The sequence below is a fragment of the Bos grunniens genome, chromosome X (genome assembly GCF_055505025.1).
Source record: "Bos grunniens cultivar Pamir isolate PY7600 chromosome X, Bosgru_T2T1.0, whole genome shotgun sequence".
NCBI lineage: Eukaryota > Metazoa > Chordata > Mammalia > Artiodactyla > Bovidae > Bos > Bos grunniens.
This window is the reverse complement of record NC_141194.1, coordinates 111,030,323-111,051,347: the sequence shown is the minus strand read 5'-3', so window position 1 is coordinate 111,051,347 and position 21,025 is coordinate 111,030,323. Positions and strand designations below refer to the sequence as shown.

General features: G+C 50.6%; 1 protein-coding gene across 11 annotated transcripts in view; it reads left to right on the top strand.

Annotated features, from left to right (window-relative positions):
- The window catches only part of MAMLD1 (mastermind like domain containing 1), a 119,504-nt gene extending 99,778 nt beyond the window's left edge, over positions 1-19,726 (top strand). For 5 of the 11 annotated variants that reach the window (XM_086386287.1, XM_086386285.1, XM_086386284.1 and 2 more), the window contains 3 exons: positions 9,921-10,164; positions 16,210-16,294; positions 17,267-19,726. In XM_086386287.1, coding sequence (XP_086242413.1) covers positions 9,921-10,164; positions 16,210-16,250 — 285 coding nt within the window. In that variant the 3' untranslated portion in view covers positions 16,251-16,294; positions 17,267-19,726. Of the gene's footprint in view, positions 1-9,920; positions 12,624-16,209; positions 16,295-17,266 lie in introns of all 11 variants that reach the window. The other 6 variants (XR_015158382.1, XR_015158381.1, XR_015158380.1 and 3 more) reach the window with 2 other exon arrangements.
- The last annotated feature ends 1,299 nt before the right edge of the window (positions 19,727-21,025 follow it).

Genomic DNA, 21,025 nt, shown 5'->3' with positions numbered 1-21,025 from the left:
ACACAAACCCTATGAGATAGCAAAATATATAAATATAAAGGGACTTCCCTATAGCTCAGACAGTAAAGAATCTGCCTGCAATGCAGGAGACCAGGGTTCAATCCCTGAGTCAGGAAGATCCCCTGGAGAAGGAAATATCAACCTACTCCAGTATTCTTGCCAGGAGAATCCCATGGACAGAGGAGCCTGGTGGGCTACAGTCTATGGGGTTGCAAAGAGTTGGACACAACTAAGTGACTAACACACACACCATAAACATAAAAGTTATAAATAAGCCAGGGATGACCATTGCTAGCATGCTAGAATACAGTAGCTCATTATTTTTTTTTCTATGCCAAAATATATATATTTCACATGACTGGCATCAAGCTGCATATGTAACTTTTTCCTTTTATTGTGAAATATGGCATAGATACAGAAAAGTGTGCAAGGCCTAGATGAACAGTTGAAAGAAAAAGTGTGGTCAAAGCTAGGTTTTTCCAGAAGTTATGTACATATGTGAGAGTTGGACCACAAAGAAATCTGAGTGCCAAAGAATTGATGCTTTCAAACAGTGGCACTGGAGAAGACTCTTGAGAGTCCCTTGGACAGTAAGGATATCAAACCAGTCATTCCTAAAGGAAATCAACCCTGAGTATTCATTGGAAAGACTGATGCTGAAGGCTGAAGCTCCAATCCTTTGGCCACCTGATGCTAAGAGCCAACTCACTGGAAGAGGCCCTGATGCTGGGAAAGATTGAGGGCAGGAGGAGAAGGGGACGACAAAGGATGAGATGGTTAGATCGCATCACCAACTCAATAAACATGAATTTGAGCTAGCTCTGGGAGATAGTGAAGGACAGGGAAGCCTGGCATGCTGCAGTCCACGGGGTTGCCATGAATCTGACACTACTTAGTGACTGAAGAACAACAACAAAGTGAAAACTTGTGTCACCACTGGTTAGGCTGAGGAATGGAACCTTGTCAACCCCCTAGTAGACCCCATGTGTGCCCCTTCACTATCATGCTTCCAATGTTCTCTTGCTTTTCTATTTGTTTCACTATGTATTACTGAGTTCTTCAACAAGCAATCAGGTTTTTTTGAAGAACCAAGTGGCAAGCACAGTCTGGGTGCATAGGCAACAAAGGGTCCTAGTGTCACTATTCAACAGAGGCTTCCCTCTTAGGGGAGTCAGTGACTGAAAGCACAATGGATCTGAGTGTTGGTAGAGCCCACCGCCATCAGGACCCCTGATAGGCAGAAGAAATACAGCCCGAGGGGTTGGGGTGCTGTCTTGCTTTGCTGTGCTTGCCACAGCCTACCTCCAGGCACTGTAGTTTCCAGGTGGAGGTCAACATAATGCCTCTGTGGGGTGAAGTGAGAGTCTTCAGCTAATCCAAGTAGCAGGATATGGAAGGCAGAGCAGGGAATTCAGCAATTCAAGTCAAACCTCCACCAGTGTGGAGGAGAGGCAGATACCCAGGGATGTGGAGGCAGGGCAGTCATCCAGGCATCTACCCCATTGTGTTGGCCATACGTGTCCACTTCACCCACCAGTGCTGGAGACCACCTGGGGCTCCTGTTCCCGAGCCTGCTGAACATCCTGCCATTTAGACCAAGCTGCTTTTTCACTTTCCCTCTGCCAGCCTGTGATTCAGCTTCCCTGGGTCTGTGGTGTCAGTTAACCCTGGTCTAGCTACTTCAGAGCTTGGGAAAGGCTGCTGCTGCTATGTCTCCTGAAGCATTCACCTTGTTCTTGCCAGGTTGTATCTTTAAAAACCACACCAAACCAAATTCTCATGGCACTTTTAGTGGGGCTTCGCAAGGGAGTGAATTTAGATGCATGCATTAGATCTGCTGTCTCAATCCGGAAGGCTCCAGAGGATATCCTGCCTCTCCCTTCCTCAGTTGCCTGAATATGGTGGTTAGTTGGAGGGCTTCTTTGGAACCCCATGGCCTGGCAACACACCTTACTGTAGCCAATGAGGAGACACTGCAGCCAAGGAGGGCAGGGGGGAGGATTTGGTGTGCATAAGCAGAAGGGTTATGCTTTGGACATTGCATTCTTTAGTATTTGTAATTAAGAGTTCTTATTTTGGAGCAGGTCAGACCCAGATTCAGCTTTCAGCTCTGACTCGGACTTTGAGCAAGTTACTCTGCTCTCTAAACCTTCTTTTCCTCAACTAGAAAATGAACATAATAATGGTACCCATCGTCCAGGGTTGCCATGGGGATTAAGTGAGAGAAAAACTGTACAGAGTTTCACTCAGTGCCTGGTGCATTGCCTTTGTTCATACGTGGTAGCTGTTATCATCACCCTCATCATCATGAGACAATAGGAACCTTCCAGAAGCTGTCAGAGCCTGGCTTGCAGAGGCTCTGCCCTCTGGAGAGTTTTGGTACCCTTTGACCCAGTCCCTGATGTTTCTCATAGCAGTGCTGTTGACCTCACTTTGCTCCTAGTGTGACTTCCATTGGCCCACATAACCTGACCAAACAAACACACAGTCTTCCCCCTCCATTACCCATTGTTACTGCTGCCGGGCATGGCTCTGGTCATCTCTTAGAACTGCCCCATAGAAAACAGTGAGCCTAAATTTCAGAGTGTATTGTAGACCTGCTCTGTGTCTGGCACTGTGGGAGACAGAGAGGAGTACCCATTCTCTACCCCAGGGAGTTAATAGGTCACAGGCTTATTCATTGAAATTAATGTTGTGTGTATTAGGGGAGGTGTTCAGTTCAGTCGCTCAGTCGTGTCTGACTCTTTGCGACCCCATGAATCGCAGCACGCCAGGCCTCCCTATCCATCACAAACTCCCGGAGTTCACTCAGACTCAAGTCCATCGAGTCACTGATGCCATCCAGCCATCTCATCCTCTGGCGTCCCCTTCTCCTCCTGCCCCCAATCCCTCCCAGCATCAGAGTCTTTTCCAATGAGTCAACTCTTCACATGAGGTGGCCAAAGTACTGGACTTTCAGCTTCAGCATCATTCCCTCCAAAGAAATCCCAGGGCTGATCTCCTTCAGAATGGACAGGTTGGATCTCCTCACAGTCCAAGGGACTCTCAAGAGTCTTCTCCAACACCACAGTTTAAAAGCATCAATTCTTCGGCACTCAGCCTTCTTCACAGTCCGACTCTCACATCCATACATGACCACAGGAAAAACCATAGCCTTGACTAGACGGACCTTTGTTGGCAAAGTAATGTCTCTGCTTTTGAATATGCTATCTAGGTTGGTCATAACTTTCCTTCCAAGGAGTAAGCGTCTTTTAATTTCATGGCTGCAATCACCATCTGCAGTGATTTTGGAGCCCAAAAAAATTAAGTCTGACAGTTTCCACTGTTTCCCCATCTTAGGGAAGGTGTAGAGATGCTTATTCCTTCATTCCTTGATTGATTTAAACATTATTGACTTTACCTTTTCCTCTTCTTGAGTTATTTCTCTTTCTTAGGCAAAATAGTGGGCTTCCTGCGTAGCTCAAATGGTAAAGAAAGTGAAAGTCACTCAGTCGTGTCCAACTCTTTGCGACCCCATGGACTATACAGTTCATGGAATTCTCCAGGCCAGAATACTGGAGTGGGTAGCCTTTCCCTTCTCCAGGGGATCTTCCCAACCCAGGTCTCCTACAGGTGGATTCTTTACCAGCTGAGCCACCAGGGAAGCCCAAGAATACTGGAGTAGGTTGTCTATCCTTTCTCCAGGGGATCTTCCCAACCCAGGAATAGAACTGGGGTCTCCTGCATTGCAGGCAAATTCTTTACCAACTAAGCTATCAGGGAGGCCTTAAATGGTCAAGAACCTGCCTGGAATGCGGGAGACCTGGGTCCAATCCCAAGTCAGTAAGATCCCTTGGAAAAGGTTGTGGCAAACCACTCCACTATTCTTGCCTGGAAAATTCCATGGAGAGAGGAGTCTGGCAGGCTACAGTCCATGGGATCACAAAGAGTTGGACACAACTGAGCGAGTAACACACAGGCAAAATAGCAGTTTACCAGTTGAACTTAACTGGTTAATTTCTGAATACTTGATTGACTAAGGAAGGGAACTTGATTTTGAACCCCGTCCATTTTAGCCAATCCTAGATCCAGCAAATAGATAGGATAGGTGCTACCCTAGAGTTTTTTGCAGAATCTCTCAAGTGAACTTCACACTCCCTGCACCACATGTATCCAAACAGAAATCTGTCAACCTGGAGTTCTCATTTCTTGGTACAGTTGTTATAAAAAGAAAAGAACACCCAGGTGGCACAACAGCCTACCCAGTGGCCCTTGCACAACTATGGAACCATAGCAGCCCTCCAGAATCTTCTTCCTGCAGGTCTGCTTGTATATTGAATTAAGAAAAGTTCCAGTTGGGCAATTTGAGCAAGCAAAACTCAGGGTATAGCCTCTGTAGTTTGACAGGTCTGGGTTCTAGGCCAGGCCATGGCACTTACTAACGAGTGACCTCAATTAAGCTAGTTGCTTAACCTCTTTGTGCCTCAGTTTCCTCATCTTTACCATGGGATCATAACAGTGCCTCCCTCTTCAGATTGTTCTAAGAATTAATTGAAATGACTCCAAGAAAGGGCTGAACCCAGTTCCTTAGATTCAGTGCTCAACAAATCTTTCTAATATTATCATCATTGTAATTTATAACTGTTGTTAGTCTGTTTTACCAAAAGATAGGAAAAGTAACAGCTCTGCTGAGCTATTGATCAGACCATGCCTAGAGCATGTTTGGTTCTAGGAGGAGTGGATCAAGATGGTGGAATAGAAGGACCTGGAGTTCACCTCCTCCCACAAATCCAGGCTAGCCCATGTAAAACTCACAGGACAGTGCCTGGAATATTGTAAAAGTGCTTGATACATGGTGGAAGTGTTATTGTTAATTAAGATCATCACTAACTAACATTCAGAGAATATAACATGCAGACACTGCATGTGTGTTAACTCCATGAAGTCTTGTAACCCCCACCACTCTCTGAATGATGCATGTCTATGACTTCCCCTTTACAGATGAGAATATAAAGGCACAGAAAGGTTAAGCAGCCTCCCCACAATTACATAGCTAAGAAGTGTTCAATCCATGAGTCAAGCCCAGGCCAGATCCTCTTTCTCCAGAGCCTGCACTCTTAGCCAGTAGGCCAAAGGGCTATACTCTCCATACTGTTGTCAGCATTCATATGTGGCTCTTTAAATTTTGATTAATTAAAGGTACATTCAATTAAGAATTCAGTTCTTCGTTTGCACCTGACACACTTGAAGTGCTTTTGTACATGTGGCCAGGGGCTACCATATTGAAGAGCACATTCTCTTCCTTCTGGAAGGCTGAGTCCCATCTCAACATTCTGTGGGACATGCTGCTTGTTGAACTTCTGGGATTCTATTCCTTACAGAATCTCAGGCTAGAGTTGTAAAACTTCTTGTAGTGTTATCAATAGATGCATGCTTGTAATACAGTGAAATCCCATTTGCATTTGGCCAAGAGTGTAATGGCAAGTAAGAGGCCAAGAAGTCTGACTCACATTACCTTTTCCTGGTTTCCCAAAGCACTGCTTCATATTTACAAAGTTGTCTTCTGTCACTTCTCTTTGACATGTAGGGACAGTCACCAGTTTGCTCAAAGATCCAGCTTCTTCCACAGGTCTGCCTTGCCCTCTTTGGGCTGTCTGGATGGCATTTAGTACCTTAGCATATTCATCTCACTGTTGACTTATCTGGCATCTTGACCTCTGAGAGCCTCTAGCACATGCACAAAGTCTCCAGTACCTCCGGAGCTGTCTCTGTTCACCTCTGTTACATGGTCAGTGAAGAAATTGAGTTCAGGATTTGTTGCCTAAACTTTCAGAATGAGTAAGTCTAGAAATCTACAAGCTCCTAGAAGCCACTGGAATTATAGTGAACAACTGTAACCTTGCAAATGCACATGCACCTCCTTCAGACCTCCATGGCAAAGACTGGGCCAAGATCTAACCCAGTTAGTAATTGATAAATCCAGAGCAGTCACCTGCTACTTGCAGAGCATCCTGAGTGTCTGTGGGGGAAAGTCATAATCTGAGCTCCTCACACCAGGGCCTATTTGCGCTATGGTGAGGTCACAGAATAGCCAACAACATGGAGTTACTTCAGTGTGGATGAAGGACACCCAGCTGCTTCTCTCCACGTGCAGAGAAGGAGCCCTATTCTCCCAAACCCAGCAGATGCTTGGGTTTTAGTCACTCTGTAAATCAGATCCAGGTCTGTACCCACCTTGTCGTTGTGTGTCCTGGGTAAACCTATCTCCACTTCCTTGTCCTGTAAACTGAGGACAGCCTCAAATACATGTGTACATGCACAGTTAGTCCAATAAATATGTTAACAGATGTTATTTCCACAGTGTGTGATTATGTTTTCTGTTCTGCTGATGGGTTTTATTAACCCAACAGCATTGAAAAGGGATGAGTCGATGTGCTTAAAATGAGAGTCAAGGCTCAGTTTATCATTAATGATCATCCCAAAAAGAAGCTAGCACAGCCTTCACTAGGTTATCATTTCCCAAGTGCCAGGGACATCATGCCAAACTCATAACAGAGTCAAGTTGGTTGGATTTTCCAAATATTTGTTGAACATTTTGCCTATGTCAGGCACTGTCTGGGCACCAGAGGGATTTAATTTTGATTAAGACTTGGCACAACAAGGATGTTCAGTCAGTCAGAGGTGTTCAGCCATAGGCGCTGGACCAAAAAGTGTTAGTTGCTCAGTCCTGTCTGACTTTATGCAACCCATGAACTGTAGCCCACCAGGCTCCTTGTCCATGGGGATTCTCCAGGCAAGATTGGACGAGTGGGTTGCCATTTTCTTCTCCAAAGGAGAGACAGAATTCTCAGGGTGGATCTCCAAAGACATGCAGGACCCCTAAGGACCATGAGCACAGAGGGCTGAACGCACGTGGCAGCCTGTCTGGGGAGCTCCAAGGAGATGGTATGACTGGAGGTTAGAGTACAGGACACAGTGGGGCGGGAGACCTGGCTGCCAAGAAGAAGGGAGGCCCAGGGACAAATAACCCTAATAACAGAGCTTACAGGATGTGCTTGGGGCTGTAAGTATCTGCAAGCTATTGGAGAGGCCCAGAGACAACCTTTTTCCAGCAGGTTCTCTAGCATGTTCTGTAGCATGGGAGGCCTAGTGAGTGTGAGCTCTGTGAAGTTGGGCACCAGCATCAGACACTATTCATCCCAGGGTCTGATTCTCTGAAATTTGGAATCACATGGAACCAGCCAATCCAAGAGGTAGTAATCATTGTCTACCAGTTATGGACTGACCTGCTTTCTGAGATTTTCAGTGATTCCTAAGAGACAGATGGGTTTACCTTATGTGTGGAAATCTCTAGGAGTTGAAACATCCCTACCACCTTTTCTTTGGAACCTGGGCCTCCTGCTAACAGGGTGTGGGACAGAGGTTTCTTTGCCAAAGTAAATAAAACAGAGAAGATGCATGAACATCAGCTACAAAGCTCCTTGTCAATCAGAGTCTCGACTGAATCTCTAGTTTATATCTTTCTTTTTTTAACCAAGGATCCCATTGGTCTGCCAAGTGTCTGCTCCCATTCTGCTCCATATGAATGGGTGGCTGCTGGCCTGTTCCAAACTGCTGTTGAAACAGAACTTCCTACACTGCTGGGGCATCTTCTGCTGATCATAATTTCCATGTGCCATCGGCAGGTTTTTTTCTGCCTGATGAACTACCAAGGCACTGGGAGCATATGTTCCTGCTGATGAGGGGCCTTGCTTCTTGACCTGTCACTAATATCCTACCAGTCACATGAAGCTACCAGGGACTCCTGAGCAAAAGCTTACAATGCTTCAGTTCCCTACAAATAAGCCCCGCTCATTGCTTTCCGACTGTGTCGTCATCTGGTGGGCAAGGAATGAGACCTCTAGGAATAGTTGTATATCAGGATTGCAAAAACCCCTCCATGGTTATAAAACATTGTTTTAAATTACCAAGGTGCTCAGTATGCAGGCATAAAGAATAGCCCATTGTAGAGAGTGATGTTTCTGCTCATGTCCCAGATGACCTTGGTTCAAGGACAAATTGGAGCTTGACTTAGCAAAGCTGCAGGTGGTCAGTGAGATTGGCTCTGCACTGATGCACCCACCTGAGTGGAGGGGTGCCGGGCCCTCCGTGGTGGGTATATCACCAGGATGGCAAAGGCATTTTCTCTCCCACATGTACTGAGTTCAGTTGCTAAGCATATTCCATGTGGTTTTTTGCTTTTGTATTTCTTTGGGGAGAGGAATGTCATCTCTAAAACTCTCAATCCCATCTTTGTGTGTGTGCTTAGTCACTCAGTCATTTCTGACTCTTTGTGACCCTGTGGACTGTAGCCCACCAGTCTCCTCTGCCATCGGGATTCTCCAGGCAAGAATATTGGAGTGAGTTGCCATGCCCTCCTCCAGGAGATCTTCCCAACCCAGGGATCAAACCCAGGTCTCCCACATTGCAGGTGGATTCTTTACCATCTGAGCCAAATTTGTTCTTAAAATTTTACCCCGAGGCCCCCTTGTAAAACCTGGCCTGTACTTCTCTTAATGACACATTTGAACAGTTGCCTACATTTCAGACTTGTTTTCCATATGACAAGCTAATCGCATGCACACATACACTCACCATGCCAAACTCCATGTAGACTTGAGAACCAGGCAAACCTGCATTTGCATCCTTCTCTGCTACTTACTAGCTGTGTGACTTTGGGCAACTTTGTTAACCTCTCTGGGCCTCTGTGTCCTCATTGTAAAATAAGGACAGTAATCGTTCCTGCCTCACATACAGCTGTTTCAAGGGTTGAGTGAGACTAAGGATCAAAAGCACTTGGCTTAGTGCCTGTACATAGCAAATGCTTGATCAGTTCAGTGGTAGCAGTTTTTACCATTAATTCAATGAGGCATCCAAATATCTAGTGTCTTGTCATCCATCCAGAGAATTGTCCACTGTAGGCGCTTAGTCATGTTTACTGAATTGACTCCATCTCTTTAGCTGAGGATCAGGAGATAAATATTTCCCTATCTACTGGGATGTTTGATAACACATGGGTGATCACTTGAAGCTCAGGTATGAAAAGCATGCGAATGAAGAGGCTGCTTTACATACAAAGAGCTTCTCCTCAGGGCGGGCTCTCCCTGCTCATCTTGGGCACCCCGTGGTCAGGTGTTCAACAGGAGGTCAGGGTTCCCTCAGCACCTCCGTGGAGTCTTGAGGCTTCCTCTAACATGGATATCAAGTGTGAGGGTTTTAATTGCCTTTGGCTGAAAGAATGGGGTCAGATGTTCAATTCAGATGAAATCCCTGTCTTCTAAAACATTATGAGGTGCCACCCACACGAAAGTCACTAATCCTCGGGGCCCTGGCAGGGTGAAGTGCCTGAGGGCTGCAGCTCAGGGCTGTTGGGAGATTCCTGCCTGACTGCCTGGGTGTGCACATTACTCAGCACATGTACACACATGTACCTACAGACCAGTGTAGAATGGTGTGCTCTGTTGGGGGGGAGAGCATGGGGACGGATTGGGATTGGGCATTGTTGATGAACCAGTTATCTGACCTAGCCTGATGCCCATTTCCAACCAGACAGTGACTGATGGAGGCAGAGTCTCCTTAACTGAGACCCATGGATGGGTAGTAAGTGGTCCAGAAAACCCCTGAAATTATATGTAAAATGTTGGTGGGCTGGGAAGGGAGAGACACCAGCATAAATGCTTTTTCTGTGGAGAGAGACTGTAGCTTTTAAGAGACTTCTCAGAGGAGTCTGTGACCCAAGACAATTAAGAACACAGAGCTGCTGGGTTTGGTTGGCCCAGGCTAGTTGGTGTGTCTAATCAAAGCCCCAGATGACCCACGTCTAGGCGGTCAGGGCAGTGACAGGAGTACTCAGAGGCAAGTCGTGGCCACGCCACTGACAGACTCTTCAATGGTTGTTGTAGACTCATGTAGACAAAGCCTGCAAGCTTGGGGAAGCCAGGCCCCCCCAGGTCAGCCTCGGGCGACAGCCCCCGTCCTGCCAGGCCCTGGGGAGTGAGTCCTTCCTGCCCAGCAGCTCCTTTGCTCATGAGCTGGCCCAAGTCACCTCCTCGTACAGCACCTCAGAGGCAGCGCCCTGGGGCGGCTGGGATCCGAAGGCCTGGAGGCAGGTGCCCGCTCCACTACTGCCTAGCTGCGACACTGTTGGTAAGTCACTCCCCCCAGCCTCGCTTTCCTCATCTGTCAGCTGGACGCAGTCCCCTGCTCAGCCTGCCCACCTGCTGCACAGTGTTGTTGGAGGAACAGAGGAGGTGACAGCCCAGCCCGTAAAGCTCTGTGCACCTAGGAGAGATGTCCAGAGCTTTCTCTGCTGCATCCCAGTCAGTCTTTGGCAAAGAGACCACCCAAGCCAGAAGAGGGAAACTAAGTGGGCATCACCCTGGGGACAGTTATTCCCTCCCTGCTGTTGGCCATCCAACACCCCAGTTCCTTCCCTGCCTGTCTGTCCCTGTGACCAGACTGTGAACTGGAGGTAGATAGGGCCTATGCCTTTGGAACTACAAATCTTCCCCCCTACTCCATAGCTGGCACGCACTCGGGAGCTGCCTCTCCTCCAGCCATCTGCTGTGGGCTTCACAACCCGAGGTGTTCTTTGACCCTACCTGGGATTCGTGTGCACCTCACGAAGTGGGAAGTCAGATGGCCCCACTCGAGGAGGGCAGGCAGAAGAAAGCCAAGCCAGGCCTGGCCAAGAGGGCTGTGAGTTTGCATCGTCCTCCAGATTCTGGAAGAAATGGCTTGACTCATCCTAAGGAGTTGCCTTAGTGGTCATGACAGCAAGATGGTGTACAAGCAGACATTGCAGAGACTTTTGTTTGGCTCATGAACTTGTTGTTCTGGTGCATGACGTATCAGTTTGTGCAGGACGTCAGCCCTCTCTGCAAAGCAAAGTAGAGAAAGGAGCATTTGCTGAGAAAGAGTGATCAGAGGATGCTCATCCAGCTGAAATGACCTCTGGGATTCTGGCTGCTAATGGAAATGCTGCTTCTATCTGCGTGGCCTTGTTCTCCCATCCCACAGGCCTTGGCCCGCAGGAACAAGCAGTGCTTTCCATTCAAGGGCTATCGATTTCTCTGTCTCTATTTTTTTTCACCCTTCTCTTATGTGCTGTCAGAGTCACAGTGCTCTTCAGCTTGTCCAGCACAAGACTGCCAAAGAAAGAGAACTAGCAAAAAAAAAAGAAAAAAATGGGGACATCGTCCACTCAGGATGTGTCTGAGTTCCACCCTGGTGTTCCATGTCCCCAGAAGGCAAAGAATGACAGATCCGAGTGAGCTGATGTTGAGAACTCCTTTCCCCAGCATGTTATCTCTCTTCAAAGCAGTGGAGGGTGAGGCAGAATCTTGGCCCTCAGATCCTCACTATTGAGCTATGGAAGTTGGGCCTGCCTTGGGGCCGGGTGGGGAGAAAGGCTTGGAGGGACAGGACCTACAGCTCAGCCCAGACTCAGGAAGGCCAGACTTTCTGTGAGACGGAGGACGCAGGCCCCCACCTCTGGGGGAGAAGAGAGGCGAGCTGCAAAGACATTTGTTTCCTCTGCCGCCAGATCACTCACAGCATGGAAGTCTGGCCCTTCCGGGAGAGGTGCCTGGAGTCAGAAGTCAACTGCAAAGCAGAAAGTGGAGAGGAGAAAAGGCGACCTCCAGCTCTCTGGCGGTCATTTTCAACAGCAGTGATTTTTGTGAAGTTACCAATGGCAGCTTCAGATTGGATCCAACCCAAGGATAGTGTCATCACTGAGGGGAGGTCCCTGACTCATGCTCCAGGGGTCCCCAGGGGCAAAGAAAGACCCTCAGCTTTCTCCTGTCTTAGCACCCGCATGTTCCCATGGACCCCCTGGCCCCAAGCCCTGAGCCCGGGTTTCTGCCATGCCTCCCCTCCCCATCCCTTCACTTGGTTGTGAGGTTGTGATTTCCTTTGATTGATTTATTTGTTGGTTTCTCCCTCCATGGTGAGCTTCCTGAGAGTAGACACACACATTACCACCCCAGGGCTGGGACAGAGCCCCACCCATGGTAAACCCACTAGGTCCCATGGTAGACCCACAAGACGTGTTTGACTGGCACGGGGCCTCACTGGGCTGCCAGGTAAACCCTCTTTACCCACCCAGGATCCAGCAGTTTGCTTTGGGGACCCCAGAGTCTGTGAGGCTGCCCTCCCCATCCCCCCCACTGGGCAGGGAAGGGCACGGAGCTGAGGCCTTCAGAAACAGCAGGTATGGCCTGCCTTGGCCTTGGCTTCTGGGGTTCCCTCAGCACTCCCATCTGGAGGCACTCCAGAGAAACTGAGTCACAGGCTCCAAGAGTTAGGAGGGAAAGTTAGGACATGGTGAAGCGGGCCTGCATTCACTGTGGGCAGCCCGTGTTGTGTCTGAAGGATGCCTGAGGACAGTGTCAGCCTGAGAGCATCCATGCCCTTCAAACAGGGCTTTGAGTGGAAGCATCTTCATGGCCCACAGGTCTGAGAAGTCCCCCTCCAGGGCCGTTGTGGGAGCCCCTAGAACTCAGATCTCCATGCAGAATGCTGTCTTCCTGTCATTCCAAAGGAAAAGTCAGAAGAGTCAGTGAGCCGTTTCCAAATTTGGCTTCCAAAAGCTACCAAAGAAGGTACTTTTCGTAGTGGAGTATTGAACAAAGCAGCCCACACGCTGGAGCTCCTTAACCTTTGAGCCTCTAACACAGAGCTGCGTGTTTTCTGCTACCTGCAGGCTGCTCTGTGCGTGGCACTCAGGGGCACATCTGCTGGGGAGGAGGCAGGAGTGCCCCAGTGCTGGAAAAAGAAACCCCTGCACACAGCCCTTTTTTCTCCTCTTCCACCCCTCCTTCACCACCCCCCACTTTGTCCCTTCCCTCCCTCCCTCTCCCTTTCTCTCCCTTCCCTCCATCCCTCATCTGTCAGAGCTATTCGTTTTGAAGCCCTTCCCAGTCAGAACACACTCCTCCTGGGGATCATGGGCCAAGTAATTTCAGGCTGAATCCACCTGAAGCCCAGGAAACCAGTGTGGGCATCCATATGGGGGTCTTGCCAACCCTCTGCCTCTGTCCCATCCCCCATCCAGTTAACGTGTCTGTGGGCTTTACAAAGGGGTTGAATCTGTCATGAAACCATGAGTGGGCTGCAGTGGAGAGAGGGTGTATCAGGTGCTTGCTCGGGGGCTCACAAGAGACCCCCACCCACAGTGGCTGAAGGCTGAGGCCCGCAGGGCAGCCTGGCCTCCTGGGTAGCTGAGTGTTGGGTTCTGCTGTGTTGGGAGGCAGTGGGGGGTTTGTGCCAGCCTTGCGCCTGTCTCTTCCACCTATGCCTAGCACACTTGGATGGAGTGCTATGCCTCAAGTGAGCCCCAGAGCTTCCTTGGCCTTAGCATGAAGCTTAGAAAAGCAGTCCCAGGACTTCCTGGATTACCATCTTGGCTGAGGCCTCTCTGAGGGTGGCCCCTTGGCCGGATGGAAGGAGGAGCTGGGCCCACGTTCGTTGGGAAAGTTCCTTCCTTCCTTCCAGGGACAACATGGGGAAGCACACCTAGGCTCCCGGAGGGCCCACCTGCCACTGCCCCCTCAGTGTCACCTGTACAGCAATCCCGAGTGCCATGACAACCACCCGCAGTCCTAGGAAAAAGAGTGCTTGGCTGAGCTCCTCTGTAACCCTCCTTCAGAGTGTCCGTCACTAAGCAGCCACTTTCAGCCATCGCTTCCTCCGGGTCACTGAAAACATTTGTCATTTCCTGTTTTCTCTATTTTCCAATGATCCTAATTGTCAGTGTCAAAAGGCAACAACTATTTTCTTGGGGCTTATCTTTGGAGCACACTGATTGAGAACAAAGGATGGGGGCCTCTGTCTGCAAAACAAAGGAAGCCGCCTCCAGGGGGGCCTGGAGAGAACGGTCTGGCTGCTCTGCCAGGGACGGGGGCCAGGCGGGCAGCAGAGGGCTGGCGGTGCCCCCCAATGCCCCAGTGGCATGAAGAGGTTCCTGCCTGACAGCAACACCCCAGGATGGCCAGCATCAGCCCTTCTGTTTGGACTTGGAGTTTCTGTGGCCCTGACCAGACTTTCCCTTCAACTCTGGATGTTCCAGATTTTTCTGCTTCCTTGGATGAATGCTGGCCAACATCCCACTGTCCCTGTAAACCTGACCCTTCAAGAAGCATTTTCTGTCATCTGGCAGACACTGCCCACTTCCTCCACTCTGACCCCTGCCCCAGCCTCGCCTTCACTCTGGTTTCCCAGGCCCTGGGGGTGTCTTCCTCTCTATCTCCTTCCCTTTGGACTCTTGGGCCCATCGTCGTCATTCCCTGCTTTTTCTTGCGTCGCCCTCTGTAGCCGCCACCTGCCCCTCTCCCACCCTGTACAACTGTGTAATTTGGTGAATCTAATGGAGCAGCCAGTGGGGATGGAGTTAGAGTTGGTATAGACAGAATTAGAGCTGGTGTAGACAGAGGGCCCAGGAGCCGGTCCCGGAAGCAGCGGGCTACAGAGATGGAAGCACTGGATCTGCAGTTAGGAGACACTGCACTTACCCAGCCGTGTTGCCTGGATCACATCACTGACCCTCTGTGAGCCTCAGCTGTCACACTAGTAAGCTGGGGTCATAGATCTTCGGCCTGGATCTCCTGGCACAGTAGGAGGGTGACTGGGCACACCAGAGGTGAGAGCTGCCTTCAGAAATGCCTGCCCACCCTAAGCATCTCAGGCAGAGCCCAGCACCCCCCACCCCCCATCTCCCCCACTTCGCAGAGGCATGGCCTTGGCGATCTTATGACTCCTGTGATCCTCGGGTCCTGCCCTCCTCCAAAGGCATGCTTTAGCAGGAAGAGGGCCGCCCCAGGGGAAGGGAGGCAAGAGCTTGGACAGGAAGCAAGCTAAGGGCAGGATGCTGAAATGGCTCGCCATGCAGTCCGCCCACTGCCACGTGTTCGTGTTCGTCCTCTGCCTTGGCAGGAACTGAGGCTGGGAACTGCCGCCAGACCTGGGAGCTGGGCACTCTCCCAAGCACCGGCCCTCCGCCCCAGCCCCTTCCCACGCCAGCCATCCAAGAGCAGAGAAGCAGGCCACCCGGGCAGCCTGTGTTGTCCAGTCAAGTCTTCTTCTGGCATCTGCAGGGGTGTGGGGGATGCAGTTCTGAAGTAAACTCAGGGAGATGTGCTCCCTGATGGAGCTGCCTTGGATGTTGGCACACAGAGGAGCAGAGAAGGGGAGAGATATGGCAGCGGGTGAGCAATGGACTGCGAGTCATACCCAGGGCCCAGCCACAGCCTGGCACCAAAGGGCTGAGGGTCTTGGGGCAAGTTATGCCTTCTGCAGGCCCTCAGCTGGCTCTCTGGTGGGGGGCCTCTCGAGGCGCTCCCAGACCTGGGGCTGGGACTGCAGCCCTGAAGCTTGGCTCCTCTCTGTGCCCACCCAGCTTGGAGATGGAAATCAGAAGCCCATTCCCATCACCCATGCTGCTGCCCATCAGGAAAGCAAAGGGAAGCTGGGAATGAGTGACTACTCCGGGTGTTGGGCAATGCATCCATGTGAGCAAGTGATCACCACTGCTCTTCATGCCAGGACCACCCAGAACAAGCCTTGGCCCTTTTTCCCATGACAGCCCGGGCACCCACCACCACATAGCCCAAAGGCTCCGCTCTGCCCCACCCCTGACATCCCCAGTTGGTTCAGCCATTCTTTGCTTGGGAGCCCAAGCCCCATTGCTTAGTGTCCTCTGGGTGCAGCCAGTTTGGGTCTCCCTGAGACTGGCCTGCCCAAACTCTTGTCAGCACTGCAGACATGGTCTGGCCAAAGCAGAGGAGTGTAGGACTGTCACCTCCCTCCTTCTACATACTCTGCTTCTATTAATGCAGCCTAATGTCACATTTCCTCCTTTGGTGACTGCATCTCACTGCTGCCCCATCCCGAGCAGAAGGACATCGAGAATGCCTAAACCTTTTCTCTCCATGCTCTTGCTGTTTAGCTCTGTATCTCCGCCCCATCCTATGCTGTCGCAATTGCTTTTTAACTCAGGTGCCGAATCCTACTTGTATCCATACCTGTGGAGTTTTGCTTGGGGGGGTGGGGCATGCATGCGAGTATGTGTTGGTGTGTTCACTCATGCTTTCTGCTACACCAAAGTCACGTCCTGAGTCCCCACACAGCGACACCAAGGCTAGAATTTATTGGTAGCCTGAATCTAACACTTCTTTTTCATCTTCTACTTAGCGAGAGAAGCAGAGATCAGGTCTTATGGCAATGACCCCTGAACAGCGCAGTTCACGTATCGCCCAACGGATGAGTCAATTTCAAGGTAAACAGTTAAAAGTCCATGTTCTCAAAGGGGTGAACGGTGGAGACTGTGTGAGGTTGGGGGAGAATTCCCTCCAGCATAAACCATTACTGAGATGATTCTGGAAAGCATTGATGAAAAGAGAGTAGGTCTGTGAGGCACTTCCATGGCACCTTGGTTGGATCTGTCGCATGGAAAGTGTAAGTAGAGTCCCAATTGAAGGCCCAGTCTTAATGACTCTGAAATCACTGTTTGATTGAAGACATTGACTCAACCATGCAATCAACATTGATTGGCTGAAGATACAGCTGTTAGCCAAACACTACAGATGATCTCTGCCAAACTAGCCTGGGAGACGTATTAAGCAGTCGTCCCCAGCCAGTAGTGACATTGGGCCAGGACAGGGGTGTTCTTGCCTGGGGCTCGGAGGAGGCTGCTTGCCTTCCAACGGGTGTTCAGCATCTTTGTTGTAGCCTGGTGGCGCCATAGCACTATCACTCCTCCATTCTCTTGCAAAACCCCCTTTTCCTTCGGGCCTGATACCAGCTGAAAGCCCCCACCTGTGGCATGGAGTGGCATGTCAGGTGTGCCTTAGCCGCAGGGACCAGGCAGACAAGTTCCAGGCCAGTGTCAGGAGGTGGACATCCTTCAGGGGGTGGGTGGTACCAGGCCTGTGTACGGATTGTATGAAGTTTATAAAAGCAGGCCCAGACCCTGTTCATGGAGCTTAAAATCTATGGGCATTTTCAGTCCAACGTGATCTACTCTTGGGTGGAGGGGAGCTGTGAGCACAGACCTGGGGGGTCTAGGAAGGCTTCCCCCAAGAACTGCAGTCCAGGCTGAGGGTGGAGGGACAAGGGCAGAGGAGGGTGCTCGGTAGGAGCCAAGGGCAGGAGGTGAGAGGTCAGTGCTGGGCCAGTGGCTCCCCACTGGCCACTGCAGCCCAAGTGGAAGACACCTTTGGAACTGACCCCCACTTCTCTCTTTCGGTAGCCATCCAAGATCAAGTCATCTCTAAGTGTAGCCGGACCAAGGCAAGCTCCCCACCCAGCCAGCGCATGATACCACCCAGAGATGGGCTCCTTCATAGCAGTCTGAGTTCAGGAATGGCCTCACCCATCAGGCAGCAGAGCCAGGAGACCATGGGCATGCTCTCACCAATCCCCTGCAGGCAGCAGGGGATTTTCAGCTTCAGACCCCCATTTCCCACACCCTCACACTTGGGCCACAACCCCCTGGGCAGCCTCGGCTCCATTGACCAGCACATGGGGATGCCCAAGGCTGCTCCTGCAGGAGTGCCCCTGCCTAGATTCTATCCCAGCCCCCTGGGCAGCCAGGCCCTGGGTCCTCACCAGCTCAGACAGCCGCATATGTCAGGAATGTCCACCGTGCTCCACAGCACTTCCTGGGTGGTGGCAGCAGCATCTCTGCACACCCCAGTCTTGAGGGAGCCACCCCCAAGCCAAGCAGCTCATGGCATGCAGCAGCATTATGATAGCAGCACCATCTTTGCCAAGGCCCTTGTGACAACCTCCCTGGAAGCCCCAGTGTTTCCCTTGCAGCAGGCAATTGTGTCCCCTAGTCAGGTGGCCCCAGAAGGCAGACCTAGCCAGAAGGTGGGTCCTGCCCCCGCCAAGCCCAGCTTCAGCCTTCTGGGCAACAAGAGTGTCAGGCAGAGCCCGGTGCAGGGCCCCGTGCCCACACCACATGCCACCAAGTCCCTCCAGCAAAGTATGGTCAGCTTCAGGCCTGAGAGTCCCATCCAGGCCATTGAGCCACCAAGCTCTGTGGTTGCCGCTGCTGCCACCTCCGTCGTGGCTGCCAGCCAGTCCCTGGCCAGTCCTTGTGACAGAACAGGGAGCCCCTCTGAGTTGTCGTCCCAGTCCCCACTGGACGATCTTATTTCACTCCCTGACTGTTCTGAAGTGGATTTCGACACTTTCATGATGGATTCCACCGAGAGCCCAGATGAAGACTGGATGGGCAACCTGAGGCTGATCAGTGGCACTGCAGAAGACCAGGCTGCTGACAAGGGTGCCGAGGCCCAGAGTGCAGGCCACGTCCCCCAGAACGCTGACAAGCTTTAAATGCCCTAAAAACCTCCACGTGGCTATCACCCCAGGGAGTGATGTGAGTCCTTAGCAAATTTACCACTGGCCCCACACAGCCACATGCTTATTGCCTCATTACAATTTGAGGGGCGGCAGCCCACACCCATCCCTCTCTCTACCTGTGACAAAATGGAAATCTGGTGATTTTTTTCAAGCTACCTGTACATATCTGAAAATTTTGTACATGGTTTTCCTAAACGTTCATGACAGAAGTGTTTATACTGCGTTTTGTGAGTTTGTAATTAAGATGACGGCTTTTGTTTCAGCAAAGTTGTGTTTATTATGCCATTGTCCGTGTGTATTCTACATTGTTCAAATATGCAGACTGTGTTGTTCAGTCCAGCCATACCTTATCAAACCAGGTGGCTGAGTTGCTTGCGCTTTTGATGCAATGGTGGATGTGACCAAGAGGTGTTGTGCAAACTGACAAATGCCAAATAGAAACTCACTTGGCCATCTATTCCCATTTCCACTAAAACTTCTATCACCCAGTGTGATTCTTAATGTCTTTTGCAAACCTTGCAGCGTCTTCTAGCTCTTTCCAGATGAGCCTGTTACAGCACAAGCTGTTTTATCATTAAGTAGCCTGCAGAGGAATTATTTGCCAGGAGGTAGAGAGTTCTGGTGGAGAAGGCAATGGCACCCCACTCCAGTACTCTTGCCTGGAAAATCCCATGGATGGAGGAGCCTGGTAGGCTGCAGTCCATGGGGTCGCGAAGAGTCGGACACGACTGAGCGACTTCCCTTTCACTTTTCACCTTCATGCATTGGAGAAGGAAATGTCAACCCACTCCAGTGTTCTTCCCTGGAGAATCCCAGGGACGGGGGAGCCTGGTGGGCTGCCGTCTATGGGGTCACACAGAGTCAGACATGGCTGAAGTGACTTAGCAGCAGCAGCAGAGAGTTCTGGAGATTTGAGAGAAGCAAAGAGAGTTTGTGAGCTGGGCATCTCTGAGGGTTCTACCCTTTATCACTCAGACAGTTTGCACTACTCTAACAGGCACCTTGCAGGGTGGAGGCAAGATGCTCCTGATTTAAGGCCTTTCAGTATTTGTTCTGATGTAAGGCTCTGTGGTCTGGGGAAAAAAATGAATCTGTAAACATGAATAGTTGATTTGGGTTTTGTCACTGATGTTTTCTATTTGCAGTTATCATCACGTATGTTTAAGTGTCTATTATAGAAAACCCACACCCACTGTCCTGTAAACTTTTGTCAATGTCCAGACTCTGTGTAATGACATTTTAATTGCCACCTGGTATTCTGCCTCTGCTTTTGAAATCTGGCATCTGTTTCAAGCAAGTGTGTTTTTTTCTTCGTTCTGTAATAAACAGGAGAAAAGTACCTCTGTGTTTTCATTTTCCCAGGGAGCATTCTGAGTCTACAAACCCGTGTCAGTTAAGCCTGCTGGTGTCTTTGGTTCTTTCTGATGGTGCTCCCTGTCTTGGGATGCTTGGGCACTGAGAAGAGAGGGGCAGGAAGTTTTTGTAGCCTGCACCGTGATCCTTTCACATCACAGCATAGAAGCACATCCTTTACGGTGTAGGCTGCTAAGATGACTGACTGCACTTGGGGCAGGGGGCAAGGGAGGCTTGCATTGAGAAGCTAGTTGTCCACCATCCTCTTTCCACTGAGACGGTGACAGCCAATTAAAGATCCAATGTCTCTCATGTAAGGGGTACCCACATAGGGTGGCTGGAGGTTGCGGGGACCTGGAGACTGAAATTCCATCACTTCACACAGAGATCCAGGAAGACCCTGGTGAAAGCATGGTCCCAGGAGAAAATGGTCTTCCCACCCTTCCCCTCCCTGTCCCTTGCCCTTCCCTCAAGGTCTAAACTAAGTGCAACCCTGATATTCCTGAGCACTACAGAGGGTAAGAGCCTGGTGGTCCGGGACGCTAGGCCAACGGGGCGTTAAGAGGTGTGCCGCCATCTTGCCCCCTTCAAGCTCGGGGCCCCGTCTCTAGGCCCCCCTTCTGCTGACCCATCAATCCTGATCTGCTGCCCAATCCCCGCTTGGCCCCCTCCTCTCCCCACCCTCCCCACCAGCAGTTGCCAGCAGCGTCTTGGCTGCAGGCTGTTTGCAGTTTAAACTGCATGAAAACAAGGGTTCTTGTCACCTCACACTAGGGCAAGCCCCTCACAGCAAGCAAGTGGCTTCTACAGAGTTTCACTGAAATGTGGCCCCATTTTGAAGCAGATCCTAAAGAGATGGGACCTGTGCCTCTCCCATGAGGTGCCAGGACTTGGTGCATAGGTGGCAGAGGTTGCATATGGAACCACATCTCCCCAAAGGCAGCGAGGAAGCTAGTTGGGGACCCCTTTGCACACACTATGTGCTGTAAAAGTGCAGCTGAAGCACCAGCTGGGATCACATTTAACCAAAATTGAATACACACATTTAGCCCCATAACTGGCAGGGAGAAGACCTACTCATCGTCAAGGTATAGGATGTTCCAACAGAATGACTTTGGGGGCTGAGGGATGCAGGTACAATGCAGCAGGCCTGTCCTGTCCTGTCCAGTGGAGCCTAAAATACTCTAAGAAGCATCTAAGATGCCCCCATGTGCCACTCTCAATGGCTGTTACTGGGGGAAAAATCCACAGGGGTGGAGGCAGACATCCCTAGTCTGTGGGCCAG